Consider the following 22,040-nt stretch of genomic DNA (forward strand, 5'->3'; position numbering starts at 1 on the left):
CACTTTTGCACCGCGCAGCCAGAGCAGCAAAGCTGCTTCAGCCGCGCATCAGAACTCACTGGTACAAGCAGCAAAAATGAAGCAGCAGACGCGATTTTGCTGCTTTTGCAGCGTCCGGTCTGAACGTAGCATTAGAGGCGGAACCTAAAACAGAGCAAGGTGATACTTGGGTGCAAAAAAAAAATTACATCCATCTTGGGGATGTAACAAGGCCCGACAGATAGGCATATCTGTCCTGTTCACATCTAGAACCGGTGTATTGGTAAATCAATAATATAAAGAAGGACTCCTCCTCAGTTTTTACTGTAGGCGTGTCTTTGCCCCATTTACAACCCGCTAAAGTTTGGTGATGATCTGGATATCTTAAATCAATCCTTAACTTTATTGGATAGGAGACAATGCGACAATGCTACTTGGTGGGTTCCTGCTCATTCCGAGTGCTTCCCGGTTTAATTATAGGCTTCATTTTAGTTGACTTTTATGCTGCTATATGTTGCTTTAATAGAGAGGTATTCTCTTGTGTACTGTTTTTATCTGTCTCTTTGATTGATTGTCTCTTTTTTCTCAGATTGCCAGATGGCTTCACTGAGCTGCGAACACTGGCCCATCTTTCACTCAACGATGTGACATTACAGACATTACCCAATGACATTGGAAAGTATGTATATGGCTCATTGTTGCAAATATTAACAAAGTTTCATTTGTTTTCACTGAAAAAGTATTAACAGGTAAAAGTTGTTTAATAATTCTGTTGTTTGTTTTTTTTCGTTTCGTTTTTTTTATTGGGTTTGTTGCCTATCATCTAAAATAAATAGTCTTCGACCCTTAGTGATAATAAGGCTATTTGTAGCGCTTCACCAAAGTTTTCACAGTTTTCCCATACTCTATCACATTATAACAACAGACTTTAGGGGCTGTAAATAATCACAATTAATTGAAAACCATATACTGACAGAATAAATCAACCTTAAAAATACCTTTGTTCCTAGATTATTGAATGAATAAGCTTCAGATTGGTTAAAAGTTTCAATCATTTAGCTTTAATTGAAAGCCTTGAATATTTTATGCAACTTCTAACAGCTTCAATAGAACTGTGAACAGTACATTACCATTAATCTAAGCACAATTCCTAAATGTTGAGTGAGAGTTTAACATTTGCTGTTAACAGAAGATAAAGTTCAATTTCCAACATATAAACAACTGAGGCTACTTTTTAACCTCAAGTCAGTTACTAACACTAACAATCCATGTTCCAGCCCGTTTTTACCAGGGAGTTGTTTACTTTTTCAGACCTGCACTTACTGATGTTGGCTCTGAAGCTCTGGAGAATCTAGCTGGAGAATTTCTGCCGCACTGTGGATGCTGATGTTAGCGATATCAACATCTGTGTTTACCGCAACAAGTTACAGTGAAATGGCTTTAAAGCTTGAATGCCACTAGGGGACTGGACTGACGTTTGTGCTCCAGATTCACAGGTGTAAAAGAAACAAGAATTAAAAAGGTATAAAAAGAATTGGATTTATTGCATAATTATTAGTTATTTTAATGCTTTTAAATCTTTATTAATTAATCAAAATTAACAAATTAAAGTTCCAGCCCCATTAAAACTGCATCATATGAATTTCTCCTCTTAGTTGATACTTTTTGGCACCACATTTCACTTTAAGTAAAACTAAGTTTTTTGTAAGGCTTTACGTCTCAAACAACATAAAATTAGATGGAGATCATTAGGGAGGATTCCATTCTCATTTCTACTTTTGCCCCTCATTTGATTTTAAGTCTGATTTTTGACTAGGTCAGCATAAAGACCAATTTATGCTTCTGACGCATAGCCTCTGCAACCGTCAAATCTGTCTCTGTGCGACCACGCCTCCCGCGCAGAGGTTCTGCAACAGTCGTTGCGCACCTCAAAAAAATCCTGACTCTGCGTCGGGCACACTTGAATTAGCTTTAATCTAGACCATCCCACTGTAATCCAGTCTTCATGTTTAAGGCCATTGTTCGGCTTGAAAGTGATCCTTCAGTCCAGTCTCTTGTCCATCTGCTCTAGAAAATCTTCCCAAACCATAATCCTGTCATATCTTTATTGCTCTGTTAAAGTGACGAGTGATTATCCCACTTTCTTCATGGCTTGTTTCAAAATATACATATTATGGGATGCCTTCAACAGTGGCTTTAATCGTGCTACTCCTCCATAAAGACCAGATTTTTGGAAGCCACAACTAATAGTTATCTTTTCAGTAGCTCTACCATTCTGAGATCTTGACTTTATTGATGGATAGTGGGTATTTGTAGGTATGAAACTGTTCCATACTATTTTCAGATGCTTGGTTTTCGTGATGCAGTATGTTCAATAACTTTTCTAATAAAACTTTAAGGCCCTCAAAGAGCAGCTGCATTCATACGGAGGTTACACCCTCTCTTAACAACCAACTAGGTGACTTCTAAAGCTAATTTCCTTTCATTTCAAACTTATGCACCATTTTGTTACGGTATGTCACACCGCAGCAAAATTACAATGACGTTTAATGGTTGTAATGTGACATTCCAAAAGTTCAATGGGTTTAAATAATTTGGCAAGGCCTCTTCAAAAATCTGACACTGCTCAAACCAAGCTGCCACCTGGAAGGTAGACCAATTAGTATATTGAGAGATTGATGGTGGATGAGCCTCTGAGTGGCCAGGCAGCCCTGATGACCAGACCTGCCGTTTGTCCAATCAACATGCATCTCCTTCCTCTTATGCCAACTCCTCTGCCTCCTTTTCTCTTTCTCCTTTAACAGTCTGGGCAATTTGGTGACCTTAGAGCTCAGGGAGAACCGGTTGAAGTCTCTACCTACGTAAGTGTCAAATCTGCTCACTGTTTACATTTAAGTATACATGTTTTGCCATTGTTTACAGTCACTATGAAAAACACACCTAAGTCATCTCTGTTGATGTTTTGGATCAGATTTCTTCATAGCCATTCAAAAAATCTCAAGTATGCAGATTTCTTTTTCAATTAAATCTCTAGCCTTTACCTACATACTGTAGAGTAAGATCCAAAGCCTTCTGTGAATGAGAGATCACATGGTATGCTGTTACCACAAGGGGAGCCGTATCCTTTGTTCCTTTATTCAGGTGACGTAACTTCTCGTCTGTCTTATGCGCAGGTCACTCTCTTTCCTGGTGAAACTGGAACAGCTGGACCTGGGCAGCAATGAACTGGAAGTTTTGGTTAGTTCATTTTCTCACCCAATATCCAAACAAAACCCTTAAATTTCACATAGGTCCTCACTTAAAGACGCTTGCCTGTCTTTTAGGGTTCTGTCCTTCCTTCCTTTTGAAATAGTTATGATCCTAAAGACTCATTTTCCTCAGCATGCGTTGCATAGGTGCTTTTTCAGCACTGAAGCAGCAGAGAAGTGCAGGAACTCCCACCTGTCTGAACAGCGCTGGGTAAACAATTCCTCCCGATGGGACACAGGGACGACACTAAGCAAACAGTGACTTCATAACAAAACCTTGACTGTGTGTCCAATCAGGAGCCAGTGTTTTACATTTTTCCATTAGATTTACTGTGAAGGACAGGGGATTACAGTGTAATTTAGAGCTGTAAATGATGCAGCCTAATGTTTTTACTTCATTGTAGACTAACAATAAAACCTTCTGATTAACGGAATTGGTTACATGACTTTATTTGTTTTCTATTGCATAGACGCTTTAAATTATTCATTCAGACACATTTTGTGTGTGTATTAGTTAATATTCTCTCTGAAACTATAAACTGTGTCTAAGTTTCAGCCTTCTAGCTTTAAGAGTATTGAGGTAGTCCCAAATCCTTTATGTCTGTATATCAACCACTCATTGCTATGCATGGTTACTACTGGCAGTAAAACAGAGCATCAACACGATGGTCCTACCAACCTGCTCCACACTTCTACGTAGTTTGCACTTCTAGTTTGCACTGGTACATGTTTTCACCTGGACTCTTCCAAACTTACTTACAACTTGTCATTTTCTCCTCTCCTCAATCAACCAAGGATGCAAATATTTGACTTGGATTATTCTGTCAAAAACTGTGGTCAATGTACAACCTGCTAAGAAACATTTGTTAGTGGGGGGAGGGTCGGATGTATTTTTTGTGATATGTGATTAATATATGAAATCTATGATATATTCAAGCTTGTTTAATTAAAGTCCTTTGAAGTTGTGTGTTACAACGTATTTTGTACCTTTATCCCTTATTTTGGGTACAAAATAGAGCCAACTTCTCTATACCTAAACAGGTATGTTTGATAAAAACAATAAGGCAGTAACTTCAAAAGAATTGGAAATTTATGCTAACTACTATGCAATAGTCCCTAATTACAATTCTGATTATTTGTTTGGTTTCAGTTTATAACAGATCCATGGTTATTTTGAAGAGATCATGCTCTTAAATATCTCACTAAATAGAAAACAATAGAAAATCTCTTTATTGTCCCACAATGGGGAAATTATGGATTGGAGAAAATCATCAAAGGATTATAGAAAAAAAATGGTTGCACAAATATGGACCTTAGAGAAATGAATAGGAATAACATAATAGCAGAGAGTAAATGATGGAAATTATGACTCAGAAGTTATCCACTGGTCTTTTTTCATGTTTGCAGCTTTCTGATTGGGCCAGATTCCACTAACTGTAAACATGCATTGTGCAGAAGTCTGATTTCCATGTCTTTGCAGTAAAAATAGCAACCTATGTTGTGTTTTCAAAATGCTCTTTGTTTCTGATGTGCTTTATCCTGTTTTGTTTTAGCCGGACACGCTCGGCGCTCTCCCCAACCTCAGAGAGCTGTGGTTGGACCGTAATCAGTTGTCTTCATTACCACCTGTAAGTGCAGTTCTTGAATAAACACATCTCCTGCATGACGTGTTTCCCTTTGACTGTGTAATGAAGTAAATGACTATGCTTTTGAGTTAATTACACAGTCGTACCTGTTCATTTAATTCCTGCAAACAGGAGCTAGGTAACCTTCGGCGACTGGTGTGTCTGGATGTCTCTGAGAACCACCTGGAGGAGCTTCCATCAGAGCTAAGCGGCCTCCTGGCTCTCACCGACCTGCTGCTCACGCAGAACCTGCTCGAAGTCATTCCAAACAGTATAGGTGAAAAAAGCTTTAACTGGTTCAGTACTGTGGAAAACTCCTTTCCCTTTGGTTTGTTTAAAAAAAAAAATAGGACACTCTCTCTTGTGTGTTTGTACAGCACACTGTTATTTTTTGCTCTGCAAAATTATAGTTTCTATAAAGTTGGTTTGGAAAACATTTGTGTGCCTTAAGACTCTTGTTTAATAAAGGTGCTGCTGCCCTCTACTGGAGTAATGATGTCAGTGAAGAACTGAGAAAATAGACTTATTTTAAAGATGACACAGACATATACCCTCCTAAACACCACCTGGAAAAGTTGAATATAGGTATTTTTTTCTAGATTTGAGTTTGGGAAAACATTTGCCTCTCCAGTCTGGATAATGAACCCATCATATAAAAACGGATTTTGGCCTTATTCCAGTCCATTCATCCGTTCGTTTCTCCTTCCTTCCTTCCTTCCTGAAGTATAAATAAAGACTGCTCATTGGAGTCTATGGAAAGATTGACTTGTGGTAGTAAGCAATGATTTAGTATGTCTGAAGGCTCAGATACATTTCTAAACGTTTTGTGTTCTTTTCCCAGGTTCCTTAAAGCAGTTGTCCATCCTGAAAGTGGACCAGAACCGATTGACTCAGCTGACGGACTCTTTAGGAGAGTGTGAAAACCTCACAGAGCTTGTTCTGACAGAAAATCTTTTACAGGTACTATTTTATTACGATAAAGTAAATCTGTCCATGCGCGCCATTTCTTTTTACAGGATTTGAATCTCCTTCGTTTCCCCTCACAGACGCTTCCTCGCTCGCTGGGCAAGCTGAAGAAGCTGACTAACCTGAATGTAGACCGGAATCGGCTTGGCAGCGTTCCCAAAGAACTTGGCGGCTGCACCAGCCTCAACGTCCTCTCGTTGAGAGATAACCGCCTGAGCAAACTGCCCGCTGAGCTGGCAGACGCCACCGAGCTGCATGTGCTAGATGTAGCTGGAAACAGGTAGCCTCACCTTCACTGTTAATAAAACACAAACTTTACCTAGAGGTTCTGTGCCTAAATAGAGCCAGTTTTCCATAAGAAGCAGCATCATACGGATATTATTTTGTTACTGTGATTAAAGAAACTATATAATTAACATATAATTGTTAAACTATAATTAAATTGTTTATCTGTCAAAGCAGTGAAAATGTTCTGAGAAATGTGATTTCAGTGTTGATGCACATTTAAAAAGTCTAGCCATTAAAGAGCTAGCTAGCTTAAACTCCCAACTAAATTCATAGTAAACGTTTTTGTATTTACACTTGAAGTTGAATGCGACATCAGAAGTTTGAGCGTAAAAGCGTTTTTGTTGTTTTTTTAATGCTTGGGTATCCTCCCTGCATTAACGTTAATATTTTTTGTTAAAGTACAAACTGAAAGCATTAAATGAATCATGTCTGCTCAGGTTTTTCACCTTTGGGTTAGAGTTTAGTCTTTCTAGATTGAAGTCTCATATGGAGCTCTTTCTCTTCACCCACTTAAAGGAATAGGTTCTGCTTGAACTTATGTCATCTTTCCTTGTTGTCCAGACTACAAAACTTGCCTTTCGCCCTAACAAACCTCAACCTAAAGGCCATGTGGCTCGCAGAGAACCAGTCCCAGCCCATGCTCAAGTTCCAGACCGATGATGATGAGCGAACGGGAGAGAAAGTGTTGACCTGCTATTTGCTCCCCCAACAGCCGTCACCAAGCCTTGGTGAGCCATTTATTCAGAAGAACAGACCATATATTCAGAAGAATGCTCTGTAAAGATCAATAATTCACAGATTTGATTTTGTAGGTTTATCCGCTAAGATAGAGCTGCTTCTGATAGCATATTTGGGTGGTTTAATTTGATTGAAATTAATCATCGCTGCGTTCCTTACCCCACAGAGAACCTTCTGCAGAACAGCGTGGACGACAGCTGGACGGACAGCAATCTGAACAGAGTGTCCGTCATTCAGTTCCAGGAGGAGACCAAAGCTGAAGAGGAGGATGATGAAGCTGCAGCAGAGCTTAGAGTGAGTAAATGCTACACCTCCATCATTATGATAAAATATTCTCCTTCCTACTCATCCTTCATCAGCTCTCATCTTCTGTTAAATCATTACTAAGATATTTTTAGGAGAAATCTTTTAGTTCATCTGATATTTTTTTTTCACAAACACCTTCTAAAGTGCTTATACTGATTTGACCAGATTCTAGTTTTTCTACCAGCTTTGTCTTACTTATTATCGGAAGCTCAAAAGTTCCGATTTACAGCTGCTTTAGTTTAATTAATTTCCTTTAACTCCAAGTCTTATTTACATCTGGATGACCACAGATTAGGTCATTCTGATGCTCTTATTAGGCTGGACATTTCAAACACATTTAGCATTTAGCAAACTTAGTAGTTTCTGTGTTTAAAAAATGACATCTTTTGTAGCAGCCTCTATATTCAAGACTGTTATTAGTATGACGGTTTGGTATTATGTCCAGCGACAGCCTAACCTATGCATAACGCATGTCACAAGCCAGTGTCCTGAGTGGGGCAGCGATGCACCTGGAGGCGCCCCGACCTGGATAAAAACATTTCTTTGATCGCGGTATGAACCTAGCTGTTGTTTACTGAGGATGATGTTGACATGTGCTAGCATTTTTCAGAGTGCTTCAGCGTACTCATAGTTTTCCGCATGTCAGGCATATGTCAGGCAGCTCTAAATCGTCAAGGTGTGACAGGGGCTTTAGTTGTGGTGCATTCAGAATCAGTTAAAAGAAAGTGGGATTCCCTTTCCGCCTGCTTGATCGGGCTGTTTGCGATCAGCTAGTACATTTCTATAAAAGAAATCAAAGAGTCTGTCTTTTGCTGATGATGAGACATTTATTAGTCAGCTGGTTTCACAAAGGAGTTTTCTTTTTCCTCAGGGTCTCCAGCGCAGAGCCACCCCTCATCCCAGTGAGCTGAAGGTGATGAAGAAGGGCATTGAGGACAGGAGGAATGAGGTCTTCACATCCAGACCCGATGGAGAAGATGAGTCCCTTGACCCACAGGTGATAAAAATCAGACTTTTAATTGATGACTTGTCCAGGGTTGCCTGGATCAACTGGCATTTTGTAAGCAATCTCACTTTTTAGGAGAAACGACTGAGTGATGTTTCAAATCAGAGCCACGACTCCCAGGTGTCCAACAGCACACTCTCTGCCACGTCACACGAGGACAAACACAATGTAGTTGCTAACTCACAGAGGGAGGACATGGTGGATGGCCAGTCTCCTCAGGAGGAGGAAGACCTGGATGAGATGGAGGTGGAGTACATTGAGGTAAACAATGACTGTTAAAAAATGTTAAACAGTGTAAGAATTTTTTTCTTTGCTGCAGGTCAGTCTCTTCTATCCTCTTACCTTTGAAAGTTGACCACATCTTGTTATGGTCATGGATCCCAAATTTAATGTCATAATCTCTGAGATATTTATCGTTTCCATCCTGTGACGTGTTGCTCCTTCTATCAAACTTTTCCTGGATTGTTTTTGAGAGCGTTTTGACCCATCCTTTGTTTATTCTTGCTCTTCTACATTCAACAAAAATATAAACCCAAAACTTTTGTTTTTGCAAAGAATTTTTAATGAAATATTCCCTTGGATAAGAGGCGACACATCAAAATATAATGATGCCATCATGTCGGTCTGAAGGGGGCTTCATCAGAGAAATGCAGTTTTTTGTTGTTGTTTTTTTCTCCAGTCTTTCCCTGTCCAGTCATAATACTTCATTTTTGATTTATTAGACTAACCATATAATCACAGATATGGCAGTAGATCATTTTGTGGCTGGGCTAGCAGATGTTTTTTTTTTTTTTTTTTTTTTACAATTTACTGCCTTCACTGGATCTCCTCGCAGATGAGAAGAAACTTAATATCGTGGAAAACTAAATTTATTTTGGTTTTCCATTCAAAATTGATTTTGGAGATCAGAGGCCTAAAGAGAAGGAAAACTTCAAATCCAAGTGTTTTTTTTTAGTTCTGAAAAACTCATTCCATAGTACAGTATATGACCGGTGTGTTTGACTGAGACGGCTTTCTCATTATTTAATGCATCTACTGCAGAGTATTTATGGATGCAGTCATTTATTTTCATCCAAAAGGATGATCTGGAACCACTCAGCAACAGCACAGTCCCTTTTCCTTTCAACATTGATAAGATGCCTCTGAGATCCATGTTTCAGTCATGGCTCAATCTTTGAATCTCCCTCAAACTCTTAAGTATCTCATTGCTTCCACTGTATTGAGTCTGTGGAGTCAGTTGGTTTTCTTTATGATAATAAACTTTTCACCAATCTTGACTGTATGCCCTGATTGAAGTGTCTGTTTAGAGTGCCTTGAGATGAAATGCCAGTAGCCGGCGTTCTTTGAATAAAACTAACTTTGCAGTTGTATTAATATTTCTTGAGATTGACCCTTGGACTCTGTGTTAATTGGCACCATTAAAAACTAGTAAAGAATAATAAAAAATAACTAAAACTATTAGCCAGAAATCTACAGCAACTCTTGCTTTTAAATCTCTGAGATGGAATCACTTTCTTTCCCAAGCCAACCGTGCACTTTGCAGAAGAACCAATTATCCGCGGTGGAGATGAGGATGATGATGAAGAAGACAGAGAGAATGGGGAGAGGAGCGACGAAGAGGACGAGAGGCCAGCTTTTCCCCAAGAGAAGCAGCGGCTGATCAGAAAGGACACACCACACTACAAGAAGCACTTCAAAATCAACAAGCTGCCCAAACCCGAGGCCGTGGCCGCACTGCTGCAGGGCTTCAGTCCTGATGGGCTCAACTCCCCGACACAGCCTGCTGAGGATGAGCAAGAAGAGGAGCAGGAGGGGGCTGAGCTGGCTGTAGGCACCCCTCAGCACCATCACAGAATAGAAGAGCTGGACGACATCCGGCATCAGGGCAGCTCCAGCCAAGTCAAGGTAAACCTGATTCAGGCTCTCGCAGCATGCAGTCTGGATTTATGGGAGACGGTATAAAAACTAGAAAAACATTCATCCTCACCATCAGTTTTAAACATCCCTCAGTAGTGAAACACATTTGTGAGAAAATTACCATAACCTCACATGAGAGACAACCTCAGACCACAGTTTATGCATATTATCTACACGTAAATCATGCTATCAAAATCTGCTTTTTCAGCAGAACACCGATTCATTCGAAAACCAAACTTCACACTGCAAATCATCTGCTGATAATGTTTCCACTCTCTGCTTTTCATAACATTTCACCCATGTGCTTATGTGCACCACTGATTCTAGAAACGTCTGATCAGTTGCTGCTGATTCCTTAATAAATGTGCAGTATTTGGGGAGACTCAATGACTTGTATTGATTTATTTTCAAATCCTGCTTAACACAACGATCATCTCACCAAATCTGTTCTGTGTGTGTTGTTATGAATGTGGTTCTGTTTGTGTGGCTGAACTTGGACCAGACAGAACATTTACTGGCAGAGCTGGAATATGAGATCTAACGAGCCTCGTATTCGATAAAAACTCATTATAGAAGTACATTTATTTCAATAGATTTTTTGTTTTTTTATGCTTGAATTTCAATTAAAGTATTTTAAATGTTATAAGTTATGGGATAGATTAACAAAACACTGGTACCACTATAAGGCGTTAAAGATAATAGTTTAATAAACTGCGGTGTACTTTAACATTGGATACCCCTGGTAAGATCGATGCATTAGAAAAAACACGTTTTAGAATAAAGTACCTTTTTTTTGGCAGCAGCATATTTAATATAGAAGCTGGTTTAGGGACAACTATTGAGGAAAAAATTTAACTTGTCAAAAATGTGGGCTTTCTTAAAATACCGATTAGCTCATCAATTCTGCGAGGAAAGTCACTGTTTAGGAGAAAAAAAAATCAATTATTCAAGCTGTACACATCTTTTTAGTGTAAAAAATAAAAACAATATTAGGAAACATGTCTATAAAAAACCAACAGTGCCAGAAGGATTGTTCCTTTTGCTTTTCACATCGTATATAAAACATTTTTTATTTTATTTTTTTAAACTATCGAGAATCAACCAAGTTTTAGTTTTTCTATCTTCTTCCGCTTACAGGGTTGCGGTGGGGCTACATGGAGTACACCCTAGACAGGTCGCCAATCTGTCATAGGGCAACACAGAGACACACAGACATACCATTCACACACATTCAGACATATTTTTGGACCAGCCGAGGAGAACCCAGATATGCACGGGCAAAACATGCAGAAAGACCCCTAGCCAGGAATGGAACCCAAAACCTTGTTGCCGCAAGGCAACAGGGCTTCCAAATGCACCACTGTGCAGTGTGTTTTAGTACATGCATCCTCATATTTCATAGATTTATCCACATACTTTATCACAATTACATTGTGATGTGTAATTTCATAGATCCAACTCTATACTGAACTAAATGCATCAGGTGTCTTTTGTGTGTTGTTGTTGTATTTTTATTTTTTTTATTCCTGGTCTTGCTCCTAACAGAGCTGGTTTATTTATGAAAATCTGCTTCAATAAAAAACTATTTCCAATCTTCACCAGGGGAGCTAAAAAATGAAAAATGTGGCCAATAAATGGCTATACAGTCAATTTGATTGTTAGTCACATTTTACTTCTTTTAAATTCTATTTTTTATGTTCCTAAATATCACCAAGATCTATACATTAAATGTTAGCACCCAGTACAGCAAATTAAATTTTGAGGACTTAAGCAATGAAAAAAGTAAAATTTTTAGTGTATTGCACAAAAATATTCTTTTTCCCATCTATAAATCATGGCTTAACCAGTCCTCTATGATTTTACCATCTAGGAAGTAAATCCTTATCTTACAGTTTGTAGCTTGTGCTTCTTCTGCTTTCTTGTTTTTGCTCACGCTGCACACTGGTGTTTGTTTTGCACTCTGGCTCAGCTCCTTGGTCTTGTCTTTCCACCTCTGCCTGTATTTGCTTTCGGTGGCTGGGGAGCGAAAGTGGAGTCACTTCTGCTTCAGTAGGCAGATAGTGATGTGGAACGTGTGATGTTAATGGAGAGCGTGTACCGCGTGGGTGTGGGAATGAGTGGATATATTAATTTTGGCCTGACTAATCCGCATGCCTCTTGCTGGTTCCTGTCCTAACAGGGGGTGTCATTTGATCAAGTCAATAATCTGCTGATTGAACCTGCTCGAATTGAGGAGGAAGAGGTCTGTACCTATTATTTTCCACCCTGTGTGCCCATGTGTGCATCATACATCCACCTAAGCTAACAGACGTTCAGGAAGGGGAGAGAAATACCCTCAAAAATCACAAATAAATTCCTAACAGATGTTTAACGGGAGCATAAGTGTGGCAGAACTCCTAATTACTTAAGACTGGAAAAGTACAAGAAAGGCAAACATTTTGATATCATTTGACAAATTATGATTTATGTTATCAAAAATAAGCTCTTACAGAGCTGGCTGAAGAAAGCATCTTTAAGTCTTTCTTACCTAACACCCAACATGAGGTGTTTTTTTATATCTAACCATGTATTTTTCTGAAAACTTTGGAAAAGCAAAATTAAGATGGTCATTCTTTGTTTCTCCATACTATAAAAAACTCTTTCAAAGCAGGCACTTGGTACACAAGATTGTTCCATAACTATAAATGATAATGCATAGAAAATATATCTGAATAGTTCTAAGTCACCTTTAATAGAATCATTTAGATTTTTAAATGAGACAGGATTGTACAGAATTTCCAGTGTATAATCCTTGGTCAGGGTTATGCTGTGAAGATTTTTTAAAGGGTTTATGTTTGTGCTATATGTTGTCCTGCCATGAAAATGCTGCCAGAGCTTCCTTTTCTTTCTAACTTTGATGGTGCAAAGCTCAGGTTGTGGCACACTGCATGTTTCCTTGCTCTCATCTCGCTCTGCAGCTTTGCTCTCTGTTTTTCTCTCCATGTTGCTCATTTCTAGAATGTGATTTTTCTCCAAAATTATTTAAATTTTTTCAATTCAAGGTAATTTAAGCAGGAAAATGTCTTTGCATGGATAAATCCTTTAGGTTCAATTTAAAGTGCAACTATAGAACTTCCTAAATAACAAATGGCTGTGACTTTAAATGCAGGGAATAGCATGTTTACTCCACTTTCCTCCCTCCTCTAGTTTCCATCCACTCTCTTTGCATGAGTTTAATATTTGAGATGTCATGCCGCTCGTGTAATGGTTGCCAAAAAAGGCATAATTTTCCGTCACACAATCTCTTAACTTGTTACATAGCTTAATGTAGAACGCATGTTCTTTGTGATGCATCCTCCTTATGTTCTGTATTGGAAAGTAAGTTACTTTTTATTGTGAAAAATCTTTTACATTTTTAAATTCTGTCACCATTTTATGCTGAAAGTTCTCTGTTTTACAACCAGGCTGTGAATACTCCCAAACTGTCATATTAATGCTTATTTAGTAAAGAAGATCAATAGAATCCCCCGTTATATATCTGATACTTACTTACGTTTCCTAACTAAACCTAAATCCCCCCAGTCCTTCATCTTTTAAATGCCTTATTCAGTTGCGTCTATAGAATCATTTGTAAATCATATTTTAAAATGTTCAAACTAATCTCTCTTGGCTTTAAGGTGATCCTGTAGCAAGTATTTATTAAGAGTTCATTTAATCTTTGTACAGCACAAAGTTAGCTTAGATCTGTAGTTATACAATAATGTTATATTGCTCTAACCCAAACATTTATATTTATTTATTTTTCAGACAAGTAGACTAATTTTTTTACTGGGTTTACCTGGAGTCTAAAAAGCGTTAAAAGTCCAAAACGGTTTCCTTATGCAGGACTCTTCACTTTGTAACTAATTTTTCTCAATTTATTTACATTTCTGCTTGACCTAGAAGATGATGCTACCACCTTTGTTACACATTACGTGCATCTGGGGGGAAAAAAAGAAAAAGACATTGTTATTGAAGGATATTCTCATAGCTCAAAAATTACAAAGGTATATTAATCTGCCTTTTTGTCAAAAATAGCATTGGTTTTCTGCCAAAGTTAGGATCTCATTTTAATGAGTCTTTATTGAGGTGCTTACTGATGGTAGACTAAAGGTCAGTCATCATCATAAAGGATAAAACCAAAACCAGTAAAAAGCTCATTTATCAAACAAGATTATTTTCACCCTCAAAACCTGGTCTGACCTTTTTTGAAGTTGGTATTCGTTCATTCATGCGGTGCCTGACTTGTTTTATCAACGTTGCAGCACTCTCTGACCATTGTGCGACAATCTGGTGGACTTGGTATCAGCATAGCAGGAGGAAAAGGATCTACACCTTACAAGGGAGATGATGAGGTGAAAAGTCCACCTGGATTTGGACAGGCTGAGGATGGCACCAAGGAAATGTGGACTGCAGGGTTTGAATACTTTCTTTTATTTTTTAAGGGAATCTTCATCTCCAGAGTATCTGAGGACGGTCCTGCTGCAAGAGCAGGAGTGAAAGTGGGAGATAAGCTTCTAGAGGTACAAATGAGCATGATTCTAATAGATCAGAGACGTTTCTCTCTCGACCTGTTGAGTTTTACCCACATCCGTTTGTCAGGTGAACGGCGTAGACCTTCATGAAGCAGAGCATCACACAGCAGTTGAAGCTCTCCGTAGCTCCGGTGCGACGGTTTCCATGACAGTACTGCGGGAGCGCATGGTGGAGCCCGAGAACGCCATCACCACCACACCGCTGAGGCCAGAGGACGACTACTTCCCGCGGGAGAGAAGGAGCAGCGGCCTCGCCTTCAACTTGGAGGGCAGTCCCAGCGGCACCCGGCAGACTTTCTCCACCTGCCTGATCCGGAATGACAAGGGCCTTGGATTCAGTATCGCAGGAGGCAAAGGCTCAACACCGTATCGTACAGGGGACACGGTAAGCTGCACCACTGTTAATGACAGCATTTTTCACAGTGTGTTTTTTGTGTTCTTTTTTCTATTTCCAGGTTAAAAACTATACCATTATAAACCACTGCTGTCATTTCATTTTTTTTTAATATTTTGTATAAATTCACTAATGAGGAATTTGGAAGTTAGGAAGTCCCAACACATACAGTAACTGTCACAGTGAAAGATATCCGTCTTTTAGCGATGCCTATTCTGGCCACCGCGTTTACAGTCGTCACCGGGGTGACAGAGATATGAATAGCCGACCCTGATACATGATAGTTCCACTGATGGGACATGGTGAGAGGTGTAGACGCAGCTCTGTAGCTCAGGAAGCACAGGGGGGCAAAAGGACTCATGGACGTGTGATTTAGGCAGGTCAGACTGTAAGTGTTGGCTCTTTTTCAAACTTTTGTTTTTAATGAAGGCAGTTGCGTGTTGTATGGTTGGTTCTATGGTGGATGTGATGCCGCAGCCTTTGCCTCTGCGAGTATTTTCAGGTTATGCTTTGGAGCAGGATAGCAGCTCACATGGTTCCTCATTAATTATGTTCCTTAGTTAGTTAGAGCAGAGAAGGGGCATATCTTCATGGGGGATGGATTAAAGCAGGGGTCTTCAACTTTTTCCAGGCTAAGGAGCCCGAAACTGATGGCGAGATGGAGCGGGGACCCCCTAATTATATTATTGTATTAAATAGTGTTATATCAAACTGGTCCTATAGTCTTTCTATTACATGTGGAGTAATATAACGAAAGTAATTTCTCCCTGGGATTATTAAAGTATTTCTGATTCTGATTCCTGGTTGATGGGACAGGTGTTGTGAATGAAACGGTGCCCAGCTTGAAAGAGCTCCTTAGTGTCGCTGAATGTGTGCATTAATGACTGAAAGACATCTTCTGCCTCCGTTGATCTGTTTACTACAGTGTGTTGAATTCATATTAATGTGGATTTAAAGACATTTCAATTAGCGGAAAAAATTGCTCTAATCAACCAAAACTTTTGCGAGCCCCATGCAGTATCTCTGTGGACCCCGCCTGTTGAAGACTTCTAGATTAAATGGTTTTGGTAATTAAATGTGCTTTTATTGGACTTAATCTGGACCTTTTTTTATAGTAACTAACAGGATTATATAAGAACTATTTAAATTCCAGGTGTTAAAGATAGGAAAGGCTCTGTGTATGCACCCTGATGCTCTATCTCTCCGATTCTTTTCCCTGAAGAGAGATCACTCGGAGACTCTTTAAATAACACTTCATAACCTATATGTATTAAATAACCAAGAGACATGACAACAGATCTTGATAGAATCTTGTTTTTACATCCTCCCATTTTTGTAATCAAAGTTTAGTCTTTTAAGCCAAACATTTTACGTTTCCTACAAGTCATGACCAGCATCTTTGTTATTTTGCTTTTGGTCAAAATTATGCACAAGGGTTCATAAAGCATATTTTTAGATAAGAGATGAAAAGAAATTTTTGAAATTAGTGACCATGTGTTGGTTTGCAGGGCATCTACATTTCTAGAATCGCCGAGGGAGGAGCCGCACACAGAGACAGCACGCTGCGTGTCGGAGACAGGGTTCTCTCCGTGAGTACAACCATTTTAACATTAAACTTTGATTTATTTCTCAGTGCTGCACTGATCTGATATTTCATTTTAAACTCTGATTTCCATTTATTTGAAGCTTTAAGATGCAGAACCATTTTTAGCAGCTTCCAGTCCTTAAACAGTAAATTAAATGCATAGTTTTAAGCAGGGTCCGTCTCACACTGTGGGTTTGAGAGCAGTTCTGTCAAGCTCCATTTGACTATTTTAAAGCAAAGACTAATTGTTATAAAGGTCAAGAAAATATATGTATTAATAACCTTGAAAATCTTGGAATTTTATTAAACTAGATTTGCAATAGATTATATCTATGGAACAACAGTAAAATGTTTCCTTCTGTTCTTTTTTGTGTTTAAACTAATGTTTTAGTTTGGCTGATGGCCAGTACATAGTATATAGAGTGCTATATCAAGTCTAATAACCCTAAAGCACTTTAAACTGCATTTAAGAATTAATCTATGTTGATGCTGGTAAGCTACGCTGTAGCCACCGCTGCCATGGGGCACCCTGCAAAGGTAGGGAGGCCACACACAGACAACATCAGCCATTCTGATCACCATCAGTACGCAATGCTGGTGAATTTTCTTCCCTAGGATAGAGAGACTTAGTGGGACAGCACACCGGTTACACCTCCTGAAACAGTGTTAGCCCTCTAACACTTTGGGATCTTTGTCAAAATGCTTTTAAGCAGAACTAATATAGAATGCCATTAGCATCCCTAATTTGAGAGAATTGACAGTTTTGGAGGAGTCAATGAATATTCAAGGTGTTAAATCAACAGCTTATGGCCTCCTGCATGTCTTTGTATTTTTTTCCCCCTCCAATCACATTTTGAAGTTTGCTTCTTTGTCTTCTTATCTTTATTTGTCGTCTATATGGGTGATGAATGCACTGCTGCTGCTCTGTTCTGAAGTGTCTCCTTTAAGTCATGCAGCCTTGGATGTGTTTTACTTTCTCTCTGGCAGTTATTCCCCCTTCCCTCTCCTTTGTTGTCTTCTGTTTTTACCCTCCGTCCCTCTGCATGCTCACTAACGCTGAGCGAGTCTCCGTGCCTGCTTGGTGGTGGGTGTGGTGTTGCTCTGCTGCTGTGATAGATGAATGCTTCCACAGCAGCTGAGTTTTTCAGCTAGCGGTAAGGGCCGTTACTGTCGGGTCAGTGCTGACCTCTGCTTGTCAGGATGGAGCACTGTGCAGTTTTTAACACTGAGCTGTCAACAAGGGCAATCTTATAAACAAAAAGAATAAAACAGTAATTTAATTGCCTTTATTGACTTAAGAACTGTTACTTTGGTGAGAACTCAAGTTTTCCACTCATCTTAAGTAAACAAAGGCAAAAAGTTGTTATATTGAAAATAGATCCTGGCCGATGAATCGATCGGGCTCTATGTCAGCGTCTGGCTCATAAATCAACATCGGCCAAAAGGGGACCCATTTAAGAAGTCATTTTCTGCTGCAATCCTCAAAAAGAAACTTCTGTGGAGCTGATTCTGCTCCTCTGCCCCTCCCTTGCTGAGCACTGAGCTGCGCCTGATATTAGGGGCTTTAAAAACAAACGAACAAAAAAAAACAATATCCTATATTGGCCGATAATATAAACGAAAAAATCATTAACATGCAAATACACAGGATAGGCACTGCCCAAGCATAGTTCTACTACAATTCTCATAATAACCAAAAATATGATTCGAGACCAAAAAATAGAACTATAGAACTAACATAAGCAACTTTAATTTGAGCAGTTACCATAAGACTGTAAATGGAATCAATGTTCGAGATTTAGATTTTGCCTCAAATCTGTGGTGTTTTTTTGCTTTACAGGGCTGGAGCCCTGACTAACTTTAACCCTGCAGATTCTGCATCCAACAGCTGTTGCATCCTTCATGAAGTGGCTTCACACCTGACTGTGAAATAAATATATGTATACATTTAATAATTTAGTGTATTTTACTAATTACGTTTTAGTTCTACACATGGACCTTCAAAAAAGAAAACAAGTTGCTGCATACAGCATAAAGTGAAAACACGCAGGCTAATAGGAGGTGTACATAAGTTAGAGCCATTTAAAAATGTATTTAATGAAAACATTTATTAAATAATTTATGAGCTCAGTACAACCTGCATGTCAGTGTAAAGTTTTGTGGGACACAATGTAAGAATCTTTTTTTTCCTTTTCAAATTGTTTATTTCACAAAGATCTAAACTTAGAGAGCTAAAATCGAATATGTTTGCCAAAACTAGCGCATAAGAAACTCGTCAGCTCTCCTTAATGCCTCCTTTCCCAAAGGACGTCTGTTGTCATGCAACACTAAAGTGTAGTTTGGCAAAATCACAGCTTTCCATGGAGTAAACTGCTCACTTTCTCCTTCTTCGTCTGCTCCAATATTTAATTCTGTGCTTGCGCTAACAGCAGCTTTGAGCGTGTGTTTGCGGGGGATTAATTGGCCCACAGATTAATGGGTCGGGCTCTACTCCTACCTGTTTGCCAACCTAAACTGCAAACTGAACCTCATGGTTTATTTTTTTTTCTTGTACTTTTCACAATGAAATGGAAAAGGGAATTATTGAGTCCAAAGCTAACAGCTGTCCTGTGAGTTTAGTCTTTTATCTGAGCTGTGGAACGCTGCAGCTCCTCCATGGGCCTCAAGATCTAGTTTCTTCTAATGAATTGTAATATGCAGAATCTATTGACAGCAGCGGTTTGTAAATATTCCTTCTGTTAGCCTTAAATGATTACTGGGAAAATCGTGGTGGGCTCACTCCTCCTCCATGGTTGGTTTCACTGTCGATCCAGATCAATGGTGTAGACATGACAGAAGCCAGGCATGACCAGGCAGTAACGCTCCTTACCGGCACCTCCCCCACCATCACACTGCTGGTAGAGAGAGACCCAAGCGCACCGGGAGGCTCTCCAGGTCAAAACCGGGCACGAGCCCACTCCCCTCCACCCCCGGAGCCCTCAGCCTCTCCTGACCAAGATGAGGAAGGCCTTCAAGGGAACGTGGGAAAGATTGACGACGAGTATCCAATTGAGGTGAGAAGTCTTCATTTTTCTAGAGGTTTTTGATGAGCTGTGCTGCAGAAGCCTGATTGATGGGTGATGTTTTGGTCTCCACCTCACTCCCTATGCTGTTCAGCTGCAGAGAAGATGGTGCATGGTATGATGGCTTGCTGTGATGAAAGGAGTGTGTTTATCGCCTGCTGAGATGTCTTGTTTTCATGATATACCTTACTTTTATTTTTGCTTATGTGCTCAAATTTAAACTTTATTTATACCTTAAAATTCCTGCTGTTCCTTCTGATTCAAACAGGAGGTGACCTTAGTGAAGTCAGGCGGCCCTCTTGGACTGAGCATCGTTGGAGGCAGTGACCATGCCAGTCACCCCTTTGGCATCAATGAACCTGGGGTCTTCATCTCTAAGGTAATGACACTTTATTCACTCAAGGATTTTGTTCTTCTAGTAAGTTGTGTTGTGCTCTTATCATCTGCTCCTTGATCCATCAGGTGATTCCTCACGGTTTGGCTTGTAAAAGTGGCCTTCGAGTCGGCGACCGCATATTAGAGGTTAACTCCATCGACCTGCGACATGCCACGCACCAGGAAGCGGTGCGGGCCCTCCTGGCCAACAAACAGGAGATCCGCATGTTGGTTCGGAGGGATCCTTCCCCACCTGGGATGCAGGAGGTTTTGATCCAGAAACAGTCAGGGGAGAAGCTTGGCATCAGCATTCGTGGAGGAGCAAAAGGTCATGCTGGAAACCCCTTCGACCCCACAGATGAGGGCATCTTTATCTCAAAAGTTAGAAAACCTTTTTGTCCGTAACTTATCAAAAGTCAAACCATATTCTGGTGTTTTTGAGTAATCAGCCAGTTTTGGAAACATAATGCTGTGACTTTGTTCTTTTCAGGTGAGTTCGACTGGAGCAGCGGCCAGGGATGGAAGGCTGCAGGTCGGCATGCGTATCCTGGAGGTGAACAACCACAGCTTGCTGGGAATGACCCACACAGAGGCAGTGAGAGTCCTTCGTGCTGTCGGGGACTCCCTGGTCATGCTGGTGTGTGATGGATTCGACCCGCGTAAGGTCACTGCTGTCGAGGTGAGCCCTCAGAAATAAAAATAGATACTTCACTAACCTTAAACTTAAAAGAGAAGAAGTGATCTTCACACTACATGCAGTAGATCAAATGTTTTATCAACATTTATAGATTTAGAATGCATTACTCAAAGGTGGGCTGAAGAGTTAATAAGAGAAATAGAGCTTTAATTTTTTCATGGTGAGGACTGGACAGTTATTGTCAATGGCAAAAACATCATTCAGCCAAATCCAAGAGTGTGCCATAGGAAACTCCTTAGATACCAAATGCTTTGGCTGCAGCCACAAAACCAATGACGTATCACTGGGACATTGCTCGGAAGCTAGAAAAAACAGTGCTTTTGTTTTATCAAATCATGTCTGCTGTTATTTCTAAGGAAACAGTGATGTGTAGCATTGCATTGCACTCAAAAGCGTAGTGAGCTCTTTGAGTGGCCTAAACGGTAGTCTAGACTCTAGAGGACGGATAAGGAGGAGAAAACAATTCCGTTTCTGATGGGAAATGCGGTTGCAAAGTAAAACAGATTTGCTTTACGGAAATACTAAATAAACCCTCTGTCGCAGGAGAAATCATTCACGTTTTCCATGTTTGGAATCACAGGGCTGATATGGTAGGTGGGGCAGACGATCAATTAAATATTTTAATAAACAGAATAGATACCAATTATAGGAGTTCATAGGGACAGAAAACGAATAAAGTAAAACAATGATCCTCTTTGAATTTAAAACAAAACACAACAATGAGGGGAAAAAAAAGAAAAGCACAGCCTATCACTTTTTCCTCTTTGTGGAAAAAAACAAAAACTTCAACAAACTTCACAGATTGCTCTTTGAGAATCGTAGTAGCCTACATATTTAAACCATCCCGCAGCTGTTAATGCTGCATTTTCCTTTTCTTTAAACATAATTCCCTTTTTTTATATAATAAAATCCGACATCTGCATTAGTTGGAGCATACTAAAGCTCGTCATAGCTTAAGGCCTTGCTTTGTAGCCTCGTCGGCTGATATATTTATTATTTTCTTTTTAATAAAAGTTTCCATGATCTGACCCAGTCAAATGTGGGATATTGTTTAAATTTGACGGGAACTGGGACAGAAGGAAAAAAAAAATCTGCACAGATCGGGATCTGCTCACCCTGCATAGAAGCTCTCTATGCTCTACAGTCAGTGCAAACGGTGTGAACCCCGCTTTAGTGTTATGAAATGGATTTGTCCAGGCCCTACTCTACATTATTTGTCATTATTACGTTATTATTAGGGATGCACGATATTGGGATTTTGGCCGATATCCGATATGCCGATATTTTAAAACTCATGTAGC

General features: G+C 39.6%; 1 protein-coding gene across 4 annotated transcripts in view; it reads left to right on the plus strand.

Annotated features, from left to right (window-relative positions):
• Positions 1-22,040, plus strand: part of scrib (scribbled planar cell polarity protein) — a 77,639-nt gene that overhangs the window by 43,963 nt on the left and 11,636 nt on the right. For 3 of the 4 annotated variants that reach the window (XM_015395815.1, XM_015395817.1, XM_015395816.1), the window contains exons 4-24: positions 569-658; positions 2,784-2,840; positions 3,153-3,216; positions 4,781-4,855; positions 4,985-5,129; positions 5,694-5,812; positions 5,899-6,098; positions 6,668-6,834; positions 7,011-7,138; positions 8,022-8,147; positions 8,232-8,417; positions 9,681-10,061; positions 12,253-12,315; positions 14,357-14,446; positions 14,537-14,614; positions 14,694-15,011; positions 16,529-16,609; positions 19,419-19,658; positions 19,936-20,046; positions 20,130-20,423; positions 20,533-20,721. In XM_015395815.1, the coding sequence (XP_015251301.1) occupies positions 569-658; positions 2,784-2,840; positions 3,153-3,216; positions 4,781-4,855; positions 4,985-5,129; positions 5,694-5,812; positions 5,899-6,098; positions 6,668-6,834; positions 7,011-7,138; positions 8,022-8,147; positions 8,232-8,417; positions 9,681-10,061; positions 12,253-12,315; positions 14,357-14,446; positions 14,537-14,614; positions 14,694-15,011; positions 16,529-16,609; positions 19,419-19,658; positions 19,936-20,046; positions 20,130-20,423; positions 20,533-20,721 (3,202 nt within the window). The remainder of the gene's footprint in view (positions 1-568; positions 659-2,783; positions 2,841-3,152; positions 3,217-4,780; positions 4,856-4,984; positions 5,130-5,693; positions 5,813-5,898; positions 6,099-6,667; positions 6,835-7,010; positions 7,139-8,021; positions 8,148-8,231; positions 8,418-9,680; positions 10,062-12,252; positions 12,316-14,356; positions 14,447-14,536; positions 14,615-14,693; positions 15,012-16,528; positions 16,610-19,418; positions 19,659-19,935; positions 20,047-20,129; positions 20,424-20,532; positions 20,722-22,040) is intronic. The other variant, XM_015395818.1, reaches the window with a different exon arrangement.

The sequence above is a fragment of the Cyprinodon variegatus genome, unplaced genomic scaffold, assembly GCF_000732505.1.
Source record: "Cyprinodon variegatus isolate N-32 unplaced genomic scaffold, C_variegatus-1.0 Scaffold762, whole genome shotgun sequence".
NCBI lineage: Eukaryota > Metazoa > Chordata > Actinopteri > Cyprinodontiformes > Cyprinodontidae > Cyprinodon > Cyprinodon variegatus.